Source organism: Pezoporus flaviventris, unplaced genomic scaffold, assembly GCF_033815535.1.
Source record: "Pezoporus flaviventris isolate CSIRO_AGI_PZ_B2104156 unplaced genomic scaffold, CSIRO_AGI_Pfla_v1 ptg000013l, whole genome shotgun sequence".
NCBI classification, from domain to species: Eukaryota; Metazoa; Chordata; class Aves; order Psittaciformes; family Psittacidae; genus Pezoporus; species Pezoporus flaviventris.
In genome coordinates, this window is record NW_026892561.1 from 15,210,933 (window position 1) to 15,223,484 (window position 12,552).

General features: G+C 41.4%; 1 protein-coding gene across 1 annotated transcript in view; it reads right to left on the reverse strand.

Annotated features, from left to right (window-relative positions):
• PLA2G4A (phospholipase A2 group IVA) overlaps positions 1–12,552 on the reverse strand; it is a 63,049-nt gene that overhangs the window by 41,485 nt on the left and 9,012 nt on the right. The window contains exons 3-4 of the mRNA XM_061451752.1: positions 5,488–5,636; positions 2,792–2,905 (exon numbers count right to left, since the gene is read on the reverse strand). Of these exons, the coding sequence (XP_061307736.1) occupies positions 2,792–2,905; positions 5,488–5,636 (263 nt within the window). The remainder of the gene's footprint in view (positions 1–2,791; positions 2,906–5,487; positions 5,637–12,552) is intronic.

A 12,552-nucleotide genomic window follows, 5' to 3' on the forward strand; every position in this document is an offset into this window, starting at 1 on the left:
TGGCACCTCTCCTTGTCAGCTCCTCTATTACTTGCAGAAGGAAGTTGTCTTCCACACAATCTGGGAACCTCCTGGATTGCTTGTGCCGGGCCGTACCGTCCTTCCAACAGATGTCAGGGTGGTTGAAGTCACCCATGAGAACAAGGGACTGTGAGCGTGAGGCTTTTCCTATCTGTGCTTCATCCGCAGGTTCTCCTTGATCAGGTGGTCTGTAACAGATCCCCACGGTAACGTCTCCCATAGCTGTTTTCCCTTTAACCCTGACCCACAAACTCTCTGTTGACTGCTCACCTGTCCCCAGACAGAGTCCCATACTCTCCAGCCTATCCCTAACATAAAGGGCAACTCCCCCTCCCCACCTGCCAGGCCTGTCTTTTCTAAAGAGCCTGTAACCTTCCATTCCAACACTCCAGTCATAGGATCCATCCCACCACATTTCTGCGATGTCTATCATATCATACTCCCATGGATGTGCACACATCTCTAATTCCTCTTGTTTGTTCCCCATGCTATGGGAGTTTGTACAGAGGCATCTGAGCCGAGCTCCAAACGAAGCCAGCTCATTGGCTGGAGTGGCTGGAATATCTCTACATTGCTCTGAGCATTTATTATAAGTGCTGGCAACTGACTTGGTGTGTTGGGATGGAATGATGCCCCCCTCCCCCAGCACATCTAGTTTAAAGCCTCCTTGACCAGTCTGGCAAGCCTCCTACTGTAACTGGTCTTTCCTTTCTTTATCAGACCAGCTCCACCAGCCCCCACTAGACCTGGCCTACAAATTTGGGTCCCGTGTTCAAGACACCCAAACCCCTGACTATGACACCACTCTTTTAACCATTTGTTAACCTGTCTAATCCTCCTAGCTTTTTTTAGGTCCTCCCCTGTATCCTGGAGAATTGACAAAAAGACTATCTGAGCTCCAGAGCCCCTAACCACCTCTCGCAGGGCTCTGTAGTCCTTCTTTATGTTCCCCAATCTACTACTACTATATCCCTAGCACCCACATGTACCACTAGAAGTGGGTAATAGTCTGCGGGACTTACTAGAGCAGGCAGCCTCTCTGCAACATCCCTGATCTGTTCCCCCGGCAGGCAACACACCTCCCTTGAGACTGGGTCAGGCCGACAGACGAGTGCTTCTGACAAAGCACAGGGATGATGAGGGGGCTGGAGCACCTCCCGTATGAAGACGGGCTAAGAAAATTGGGGTTGTTCAGACTGGAGAAGAGAAACCGCATGGAGACCTCATAGCATCCTTCCAATACCTGAACGGGGCATACAAGGATGCTGGGGAGGGACTCTTCATTAGGGACTGTAGTAATAGGACAAGGGGGAACAGGTTAAAACTTAAACAGAAAGTTTAGATTGGATATAAGGAAGAAGTTCTTTACTGTGGGCCTGGTGAGGCACTGGAATGGCTTGCCGAGAGAATAGTAAATGCTCCATCCCTGGCGGTGTCCAAGGCCAGGTTGGACAGAGCCTTGGGTGACATGATTTAGCGTGAAATGTCCCTGCCCAAGGCAAGGGGTTTGGAACCAGATGATCTTAAGATCCTTTCCAAACCAAATCATTCTATGATTCTACATATTATGTGCATTCAATATATACGTATATCATAGAATCATAGATTGGTTTGTGTTGGAAGTGACCTTAAAGATCATCTAGTCCCCAATACCCCTGCCACAGGCAGTAACACCTTCCATCAGACAAGACATGAGGGGTATGTTCATAATGGCCTGTGATATGTTACTCCAATAAAGGATGATATGCTAATATGAGCAGAACAAGCTCAATTACACATAGCTTTAACAACAGTTTCCAGGAGTCACATGCAGGCAAACAATAACCATTAAACTGAGTCCATCTGTTTTGTATACATGTTTAAAGAGAATAATCCAATAAATGTATTATTTCATGTTAACCAGGGCTGTATTACAACAAACCATTTATTGAAAGGGAAACATATAATAGTAAAATAATTTCTGCTAGCTTTCCAGAACCAACAGACATCAGTAGTACAAGCAACATACTGACCAGCAAACTTGTGTAACCCCTCAAAGGTCAGTCAAAGACTATTAAACTAAATTGAATCAAATAGGGCAGAAACTGGTTTAGCAAGCAAAAGTCTGAAATTAGACTTTTCTAGAGGATTCTCTCAACAAGGACACTAAGGCATTCAGTGACGCTTTTTTTCTTAATTCTCCCCTCAGCAGGACTGTAAGAACATATATACAGTTAAGCTTCAGAACAGGGTGTGCAGAGAACAATCCTCACCTGAGATACTCCCTCTTGTGCCCCCAGATATTCAGCTATTTCCTGACTGAAAGGTCACCAACCTTATCCCTGCTATGATATCCTCCAATCCCTTCTTGAATTCAAAACTTAGCTCTATATTAAGAAAACAGGTAGCCTGATGGGATCAGAAATAGTCTTGGATTTCCTTTCATCTAGGAACATGTACTTCTGAGGAGTAGGCCAAATGCTTTTCTTATGATTCAACAAAATGACAACAGGAATACTTGAGCAAGATCAGACAGTGAGAGTCATGAGGACGCATAACTTTGTCTTTATAAGCACCATCCTCTAGTGATTTGTGAAGAAGCTTTATCTAACAAGAATGTGGCACAGATAAAATGCAGACACCCAATAAAAGACTAAAATGTGACACATCCTGTGGTACATCCTGGTTTACACAACAGTTTAGGTCTCTCAGTTCAGGTGTTTTTTCAAGAAATGTCCATCATGTTCAAAACTGCACCAATACAGGCAAAGCTATGAATGTTGCAACTTACATCATTGAAAGTTAACTGGACCTCCTTCTTCTCTCCCAGTTTCAAAGAAGATATAGGAAATGTGGATGTGCCAAGAGTCTCATCCATAACATAGTTGGCATCCATTAAAGTAACCTAGAAAAGATACATGGGTATTCAATTTTACTTTGATAAATCCCTTTTAAGTTCCATAGTCTATGCCGAAAGTAATATAAAAAAAAATATGGAAAGGAATAGGCCTAACCCAACCCAGTCAACACCCAGTGCCAATAGACGTGTTCTTTTAAAACAGGATATGCTCATGTATAGTGTAGGTAGCACCTTCAAGGCATTCAATTGCATGAGTATGACAATACCATCTAGGAAAGGTTTTTTATTTGAGCATCTTCCTGTCAGTAAATCTCACTATCTTTCTAAGCAGACATAATAACTTCAAAAATGACATATAAAATATACAATTACCTCAAATTTCCAGTTATCAGAACTTCTCTACGGAGAAACTTACATAGTTTTAACTGTGATATGCCAAAAAACATACAGCAACTTTTCTGTGGAGAGGGAATCCATACATCTTAGACTTAGATCTTTATAGCAATGATTTGGAAAAAAGCACAGCATTCCAAATTACACAAAGATTTTCTCTGTATCCAGCCAGATCTTCAAGTCTCTTCTCATATTCTCCATGTCAGAGCATACCTTTTCAAAATGCAATATTATCCAAAGATGTATGTGGATACCACAGAACATTCTTCACTGCTTTTATTTTATTCGTGTGGATCTACACTAGCAGGTTTTTTCTCAGTGACATCCTTCCAAGTTCCCAAGTAAAATATACAGAAAGAATTTCAAGTTACTGTTTAGATGGTTTGTATCAAATAAGTTCTGCAAACTCATTTGGCTTACAAATTTTTTTCCACTTGGTAGAATTGTGTCTTCTAAAATACCATGTTTGTGGTTTGGGCCATATATTTTGCAGAAAACAAATAGAACAAAGATACAATCACTTGAATAACTAGTTCCTACATCTGGGTTCAGCCTCTTCTCAGCTGTGAAGAATCTTCTTCATCCTGTGCCACAAGCAACCCTTTGAAACAATGAACTGTATTTTAGCACAGAACTCATTATTTTCATAGGATCATAAAATAGTTTGGGTTGGAAGGGGCCTTCCACTAGACCAAGTTACTCAAAGCCCCATTCAACCTGGCCTCGAACACTTCTGGGGACAGGGCAGCCACAACTTTTCTGGACAATGTTAATAGCATCTACATTCTTCTATTTCCTTGTAGAACCTTATGCCCATGCTGCAGTCCATGAGGGCTGTCTTTTAAAACCAATAGCAAAAACTTCTTAATGGGTTTTGAGAAGCATCTGACACTTCAGAGTCAAAACTGTACTTGGGATGGAGTTAAAGATTTAGATTAAATAATGTGAGGAGTTGAGGATTGTGGAGTCTGTCTGAGCTTGGGAATTTGCAAAGAGATTTTGGGTGGGGACGTGAGCCTTGCAGAACCTGGCAGCATGCTGTGGCCATACTGCGCTGGAAATCAGCAGCGTGCCAGCTCATAAAATTTTCATAATGACTGCATAAAACCATGATAAAACCTGATAAATACCTCACAAAATGTTAGCTAAATTACAAGAGATGTTTTAGTAGCTGGGGTGTCTCACCCTGGTGGGAAATGAGCTAGTCACATTGTTACCACAGAAGGAACCAAATGAGTCAGGTCTCCATGTGGTCAAAAATATCTGAGATCATGTAGCAGTAAGAAACTAATGGCTTGCCAGCATCTTGGCTTCTTCACATCAGAATACATAGAGATAAGAGTATAAGAGGTAGTAATGTTCCCAAGAAGGCAGCAGATAAGCCAGCGGCCACTGCTGTTTGTGATTTTAATAATTTATCCTTTAAAAATCCTTGAACCAAAATCTGTGCTCAACAAATTCATATATTACTAGTGAAGCTGCTAAATTGTAACTGCAAGCAGACTCAGACCCAGTCTATATAACGCCAGGAAACCCAAGGGACTGTATTTTAAGTATGATTTGCTATTCCTGAGTTTACCATTCCACTCATCTTTTGAGGTTCATGAGAGCTACCATAGATCACATCAACTATTTAGCCAGCTGCTCCTGCAGATCTTCCAAAGAAGCACAAGATCTGCGAATAGACAGGTAAAACAGTCTGCCCCAGGACTTCTGTTAGAATTCACAAAGGTTTTTATCAGACAAAATTGAAACAATTGAAGTAAGAGTACCCAAAACATCACTGGGTGGGCTACTCAGCCCTTGGCTCCAGGCATAGAGGAGACAGCAGAACCATGCTTCTACTTTCTGTCTCCTTAGGGAGAAGGAGGGAATGAGCAGAGACTTGACTTACCCCACCTAATTGCTGTCCTTAATTGTTGAATCAGTGTAGGAAGCAGGGAGAAAATAATTTATGGCTGATGTAAAGAATTCTAAGCTACTAGCCCTCAGGAGCAGTCCAAGAGATGACTCAGAGGCATATCTTATAAGGACTCTCAAGGCTACTCCTTGAATAATTTATACAACACCTCTTTCTTACACCATGCCTTAAGGCAAAAATCAGCCTTTAATGTTTTAAAAAAGTTGTAATCTTGAGACAACAAATGCCATGCACTACAAGCTACTGTTATGTTAATCTTCCAGACTTTGCTCAATTTCCATTTTCAAAGATGCAGCTCAGCCATGTCATTTACCTCAAGAACATTCTCTTGGTTAGGATCCAAAATGAACTCAAAGGTCTCGTTCCACATGGGATTCACATCATTATTGAAATGTTTTGTTCTCTTCCTGCAATCAGGGGCAGATGGGATGAACAGTTCCACATAAGGATCTGGAGTGTCAACTACAAAGCAAAACACATGTTCAAGTTAGGTATAACTCAAGTTTGGGTTGCAATAATGAATGCAACTATGCAAATCTACAGATCACCTCATGGTCTATGACATAAAGTATTCAACTATAAATGTAACAAATACAATGACATGAATGATAAAATGATATTAACAATCTCCCCAAAAGAAAGAGACATCATGGCTTTAAAGGGGAGGAAAAAAGCCTTTAACAAACAGAATGGCACTGGACTGATTCAAGTTTATTGAAATATATATGCTTCTACCAGTTAGTGGAAATTATTTTTAATAACTCATTTCAGCTGGGAGAAAGAGGAAAAGAGCAGACCAAAAAAGTCTGATGTTTCAAATAGGAATCAACTGTATTTTGGAAAAGAAACAACAACAAAAATGGAGGTTTGAAACCACTCAGGAGGTTCTGCATGAGTATCAGGGCAGAATGGAAGCAAAACTTGGCCTCCCAGAAATTCTAGTGGGGAACATCAGACAGCCCTAATGTGCCTTCTGATGCCATCACCAAATATAAAAGATACCGAACTTGCCCACAAAGTACTTCACATATCTCTGGAGATGCAGAATAACAAGCAAGAGCTTTGAATTAAGTATTCTTCTAGCTAGGGAAACTTTAGGGACATTAAACAAATCTCTCAGACTGGGGCTCCCTCAATTAAAATTTTGTATGTATGACTTTATGATTCAAAGATTTCACTGTGTGAGAATTTCCTTGGACTGCTACAATACCACAGAATTTCTTAGGGAGTTCTAGACCTTGCTTCATTATCTGGGGGGCTTAGCTAGCTGCTACAATTTGGCAGGTCACACTGTTACCTGCGTAATTAACAAGTAGCTATTTGAAGTTGGGAATCAGTGTGGAAAGCCTTTAAACAGCCATCTTTATTAGCTACTAAGAATTTATGTCTGATCTTGTCTCTTATTTAAAGCAAGGGGAACAGGGAGATCAAGCCCCAAGTGCTATTTAAATCTGTTTCCCACTTGCAGATATAACTAATTGCCAATTTTTTACTGAATACATTAACTCCCTTGAATTACTAGACAAAATCATGCCAGAATGAAGGGAATCAAGGCCCCTTGAAACTAAACAGAATATCTTCTGAAATCAGAATTGACAAGATCTCATCTGTTAAGTCTGGATATTGAGCGATACTTTGGCAAACAGCACTACAGACTTGCTCTGCCAAAAGACTGAACATGCCTACAAAAGCTTGGGTTTTAACCAGAATTACTGGCACTGAACAGCGCTCTGGCCAAAACATCATGACTTCCCTTTCCATTCAACTGTTTATGTGACTATGTGATCAGCCCTAAATATAAGTTACAAAACTCTTTTTTTTTTCCTTTTAAACACAAAAAACAAATGGTTTTCTATCTGTACTCAAAATCCTGAAGCATGTGGAAACCCCGTATCACTGCACAGCTGGCATACAGATGCCATTACTAACTTCCTCTCTAACAGACTCCAAGTAAGTGTTCAAACAGAAACTAAACCCAAGGCATGGAACAACTAAACTTAGAAAAATCACTCTTTGTAAATTCCTATTGCCAAGCTGCCCCCTCACTCTCTGCATTCATTACGTTTTTAACCTGAGGCAAAGAATTAATCTGTCCTTTCATGTTTGAAAGTTTATTTTGTGCCATTTTCAATTACGAAAGTGAAAATCTATTCTTTTATAACTTCCTTCTTCAGCTGAAGAGGAAAAATACTGGAAACTGTGTTGTGATTAAGATATTGCTATAAGTTATGGGTTTTCCCAGATCAATGCAATTTTCTATTTTTAAAAAAAGGAATTATTATAAACAGTACTTACAGAAAATTTTATTTCAATTATTAAACTGTTCTTATCTCAAGCCACTGGTTTTTACATTATTTTTTTTTTTTCGATTCTCCTCCCAATCTCACTGGGGAGTAGTGGGGAGTGAGTGAGCAGCTGCGTGATGCTTAGTTTCTGTCTGGGCTTAAACCACAACATAAATCAAGGGCCTAAAAAATGATGTCTCCTGTGTTCAGGAGAAAACACAAGCACCAGTAATTGATTAATTAATTCAGTATCAGACAGGCAAGGACAAATGGAAAAAAGGCAGAGCTGCAAGGTTCTCCATATAGCAGCCAGCAGTGCTACCTGGCCATAAGATGCAATGGTAAACAGTTCGACTAGGCTGCTAGGTGCTCAGCATAGGGCATCAGCTTGGTGTGTGTACCCTCCCTGCCAATTCACAGACAACAAACAAGTATGTAGAGTCCTTGCTGCGGAGGCTGGTGGTGTGATTTTGGAAACCAAGTTGCTCTCCAGCCTGAAGAAGTGGAGCCTGGGAATGTCAGGAGCAGAACTGGCTGTGTCAGGCTGCCACATACAAAAGCATCCCCTCACACCCTTAGATAATTTTTACATTAAAAACTGAGGCAGCTGCACAATCACAAGCCCTCAATTCAATACCGTAAGATACTGCAGCAACAAGGCCAAACTTTCAATCTGTCTTTTTAGATTTGTTCTGAATTTCCATTTTTACAGAGGTGAGTCCACTATCAATTCTGGCCTCCCATGCCAGAAAGCCACAGGGAACCTAATCTATCCAGGAGTACCCACAGAGATCACCAGTAGAGGGTCCCAAGGAAGAGGTGACAGGTTATTTGCTGCCTGTGGTTAACATAGTACAGGGAATGCCAGGGATTTTGGCCTTCAAGAGGGATTTTGCAAAGAGGATGATGCAATGTGAGATGTCAAGAGTGGAAGGTGATTACAAGCAGAGTAAGGCAGCTCCTAAAGCAGCAGCTATGCTATGAGAAATCCTGTGATGATTGCATAATATATTTATTAGAGATTATTAGTGCCTTTTGTTATGACGCTTTTCATCTCCTGTGTTACTTAAGTGAAGGAAAAGAAATGACCTCCCAGCACTGGCACTGCAACACCACCCCGTTTACTGGGGTGGGACACCACTAGCAGTTTCACTGATCCAGACTTGAAAGGAAATAAAAACCCAAACAAATAAGTCAGCTGAACCCTTCATAGGTCCCAAACCTGTAGAAATGCCAAGATGAAAAAATTATTCACTTCTGTAGGTTATCCATACAGTCCCTTTGCAGACAGACAGACAGACAGCAGTGAAAAGTGACTGAAACATTAGTTTCCAATATCCCAGAGAAAAATCTGCTTTTCTAGTAGCATGTCAAAATCTAAGGGGTTTGGATTTTGGACTGGCTTTGTTTGGTTGGTTTTAATTAATTTAAATGCCTAGCTCTTAAAAGTTTTGGTATTTTGCTTGTGAAATGTCTCACTGCGCCAACAAAGACACAAGCAGGAGAGAAGGAACAAGTGGAGTGGCTGCTCAGTTCAGCTATGACTGTAGGTCCACAGTAATGCCAGATCTGGGCAGTGATAAACTGATCTAGAGCAGGTTTAGGTGTATCATCACATTCCTGGTAAATTAGTCAAAACCCACAATATGACTTTTATTCCAGATTTATGTTAGTTGATGGAGTATAGATTATTTCTAGTCTGGCAAAAAGTCTGCTAATACAAATTTAAACTGGCAATGCTTCCTGAAGCCACAGAACAAGTTTATACTGGAGCTGTTTGGTATCATGAGGTTTCAGAGCTTTTAGTCCTCTAGCAGCAGCCCTAGAGCTTGATTTACTATACTGCTGAAATAGAGCCTGAAAGCCTTTGAGTGAGAAGAGGTCCTTCCCTTAACTTTTTAATTCAGGCAGTCATCAGAAACATTTTAAAAACCTGGAGCTGTCCTAACTGGGCAGAACAGTAGATAAGTATAGGCTCAGTTTCACTATATAAACATCACATCTTAGTAAAACCATCATCATTGCTACTGCAAGCAATTACAGGAAATCAAACCATAAAGTGACACCTGGGAATTATTTCTGCCTCAGCCTCACTGCTCAGTCAGGTTATTACAGGTATTTCATTTACAGGCCTGAAGGATGGATTGTGAAGCACTGAGTCAGAACAGCGTATGGATATCAATGTTCATAAAGGGAAAGGGATGGTTGTGCATGTGAGTTAATCTGTCCTAATAAGCACAGCACAACCTAGCATTAAGCAGACATTCCCTGTATTTCAACTGTCCTGTAACACTGTCAGCTGGGTGATTTGATAGAGCATCATTTTCTACTACCAGACTTTAAAAGTGTTCCTTTCTACAGTAGGGATGAAGACGACTGATGCCTTTTTTTTTTCCTCTTCCCTTTCAGAACACATTCACTTAGAAATACATAAATGAAAGCATTTATTTATTTGTAAGAAGTTTCCTTTGATACAGACTAATATGTGGGACAGTTAGCATCCTGCAAATGCAAGGCAGTAACCAGAAGATGCTTCAAATCACACTTAAAGAAAAACAAAATAATTTCAAAACAAATTTAAGAAGTCATCTCCATACAGCAGACAGCAATCTGCATAACTTCTTGTCATCAAAGGAGCTATGGATGAGAAGATTTATGTGGATTCATGTAAAAGCAGTCAAGTTAATGCAAGAAAACTTCAGTGAGGGCTGCTAGTTACATCAAAAGCATATCCAGCTCAGGGAGTCCCTTACTGAAGACAGCTGAGTGCTTGGAGACTATCAGAGGAAAATATCACATGCTCACAATAGTTTTCCTTTGCATCTGACTATGACTGATGCTGTTCCCAATTCTCCCTTAGGACCAGGGATTGGCCCAACCCTACAACAACTTCAAAGCCCTCCCTGGGAAGGGGGATGAGAGAGATGAAGAAAAGAAGAAAAAAAAAAAGGGAGGGGGAAAGGAGGGAGGGGGAAAGGAAGGGAACAGGATGAACTCAAACTGTTACAGAGGACAAATGGAATAAAAGGAGGGAGGCCCATCCTAAATGGAGGCAGAGAAAGGCTCAAACTAGAGAAACTGGTGTCCACAACTCTCTGGAGAAGAGCCCCACCACAAAGTTCTACCTGGAGACATGATAGCACATTAAACAAAACCAGATTCCAGTCACCATCAAGCGCCATTCTCCTGGGGCTACAGTTGGTCACTGCATGGCAAAAGCCTCAAGCAGAGAGACAAGAAGATCCTTCAGAGTATCAGGCAACACGGATCCTTGGTCTAAGCCAGCACAATTGCTTTAATGTTATTGCAGTGTAACAGAGTAACAGCAGAGCCTTCCTCTAGGATGAAGGCAAGTTTGCACTAACGTTTTACAGACAGTCCCTGCCTCAGTAACTACATGGTAAGTATTCAGAGACAGAATTTGTTTCTTATTGAAAAGGTATTTTTGCAACTGGAAAAAGCAGCATTTTCTGGACCAGTTGTTTGACTGTGGAACGCATGAGTTTGTTTCCCACAAAATTTTCACCTCCCAGCACTGCTTCATTACAAGCCTATGGCTCTACAGCCACAGTCAGCTGCTATGTTTGGTGATGGACCACTACAGGACATGACTAACAGCAGGGCTGGTACAAGGGCTGCCAGAAAGAGTCAAATCAAAACAGGTTGCTGAGGCCCACAGACCTTGGTCAACCTGGGACTCTGATGCCCATCCAGGCCACCCTAGCACAGACTGGAGCAGCATGGGTCCAAATGGGAACATTTCTCTGTAAAGCATACAGTACATCTTACAGGTCCTGGCCACATGCAGATCTGCATGTGCAGCCTGCAGGACTTGAAAGATTGGCCACCTCTGACCTACTTTTTCCAGCCTGTTAAGCTGGCAAAGGGGAGGAGTGTGGCTTGTTTTCCTCCAGGGCCTTGCAGGAAGAGCATTATCTGATAACACATCAACAGTTCAGTTCAGGTATACCATAGCTAAGTCAGGGTACAAGACTGGCCAGCTGTGATACAGAGAACAGCTGGATTAATCCTGAATGCGCTGCTGTAACACAAACTCTTGTGTCCCTGCTCCAATAAAAACAGGCAAATCTCCAATTCCTTCCCTTTCAGCTACCTCATACATATGCCTAAACTGCACTTAGGCTACTGTGAGTATGCCTTAAAATAAGCCAGTGCCAACATTAAGACCTATGGCTCATGATGAACACAACTCCAGGGCAAAGGCCAATGGAGGGACTGGAACTGCACTGGACATCACCTCCTCCCTTCCTCCACAATGCTAAAGCAGATCCTACAGCCAGGACCAAGCTGGTGCTGCAGGCAGGGAAACGTGCATACCTGTCCTATGCAATGCCACAATTCCTAGTTTCCTTTGGATAAGGCAGAAGGCAAACAGGAAGCATGTCAGCAACACTGCCCCAGCAGAAGGATGTCTTCCTTGACTTTGGAGGGGACATCTATTGCTGGTTGCAGCAGTAAGGGCTAATTGTGCCAAAAGCCACTTACAGAAGCTGTTTTCCATCCTTGCTGGCAAGTTTTGCAATCTGGGTTGAGCTTTGTTGACTGGACTGCTCCCAGTACTGTAACTTGTTTATCTGAGCAGCCCAACTAAGGAAACGTATCCTTAATCCCAACTGGGTGGAAAGAAAATGGGATAGCAGCTGAGTACTAGTTCCATTAGCTATCCAAAGTTTAAAAGTTTTTATTTTTAAGAAAACACTTTTTTCCTTAAAGTGCCCAGAATTAGACTGTTTATCATTATAGCATCAAAAGTAGATGAAGCAAATGAAAGCTGCAAGTCCAAAGCAGGATTAAACAAGTTTAGCAATCACTAAGAGTAGAGTCATACAACTGGTTTCCTTTGTAGATGTCAGCAATTGCTTTGAAAGCCAGTATACTGGGAGAAAAATAGATCTTTAAAGATCTATGACAAATATTAGGATGCTTCCTTTGGCCTCGGTTTCCACCAAGCCCCCTCAAAATGCAGAAGAAGAGATGCTTCAGGAAAAAAAAAAAAAAAAAAAAAATCCCACAACCTGCAAGTCTTTCTCTTCCAGAATGTTGCAGTTTGGGATTCTGGTCTTTTTCTATAT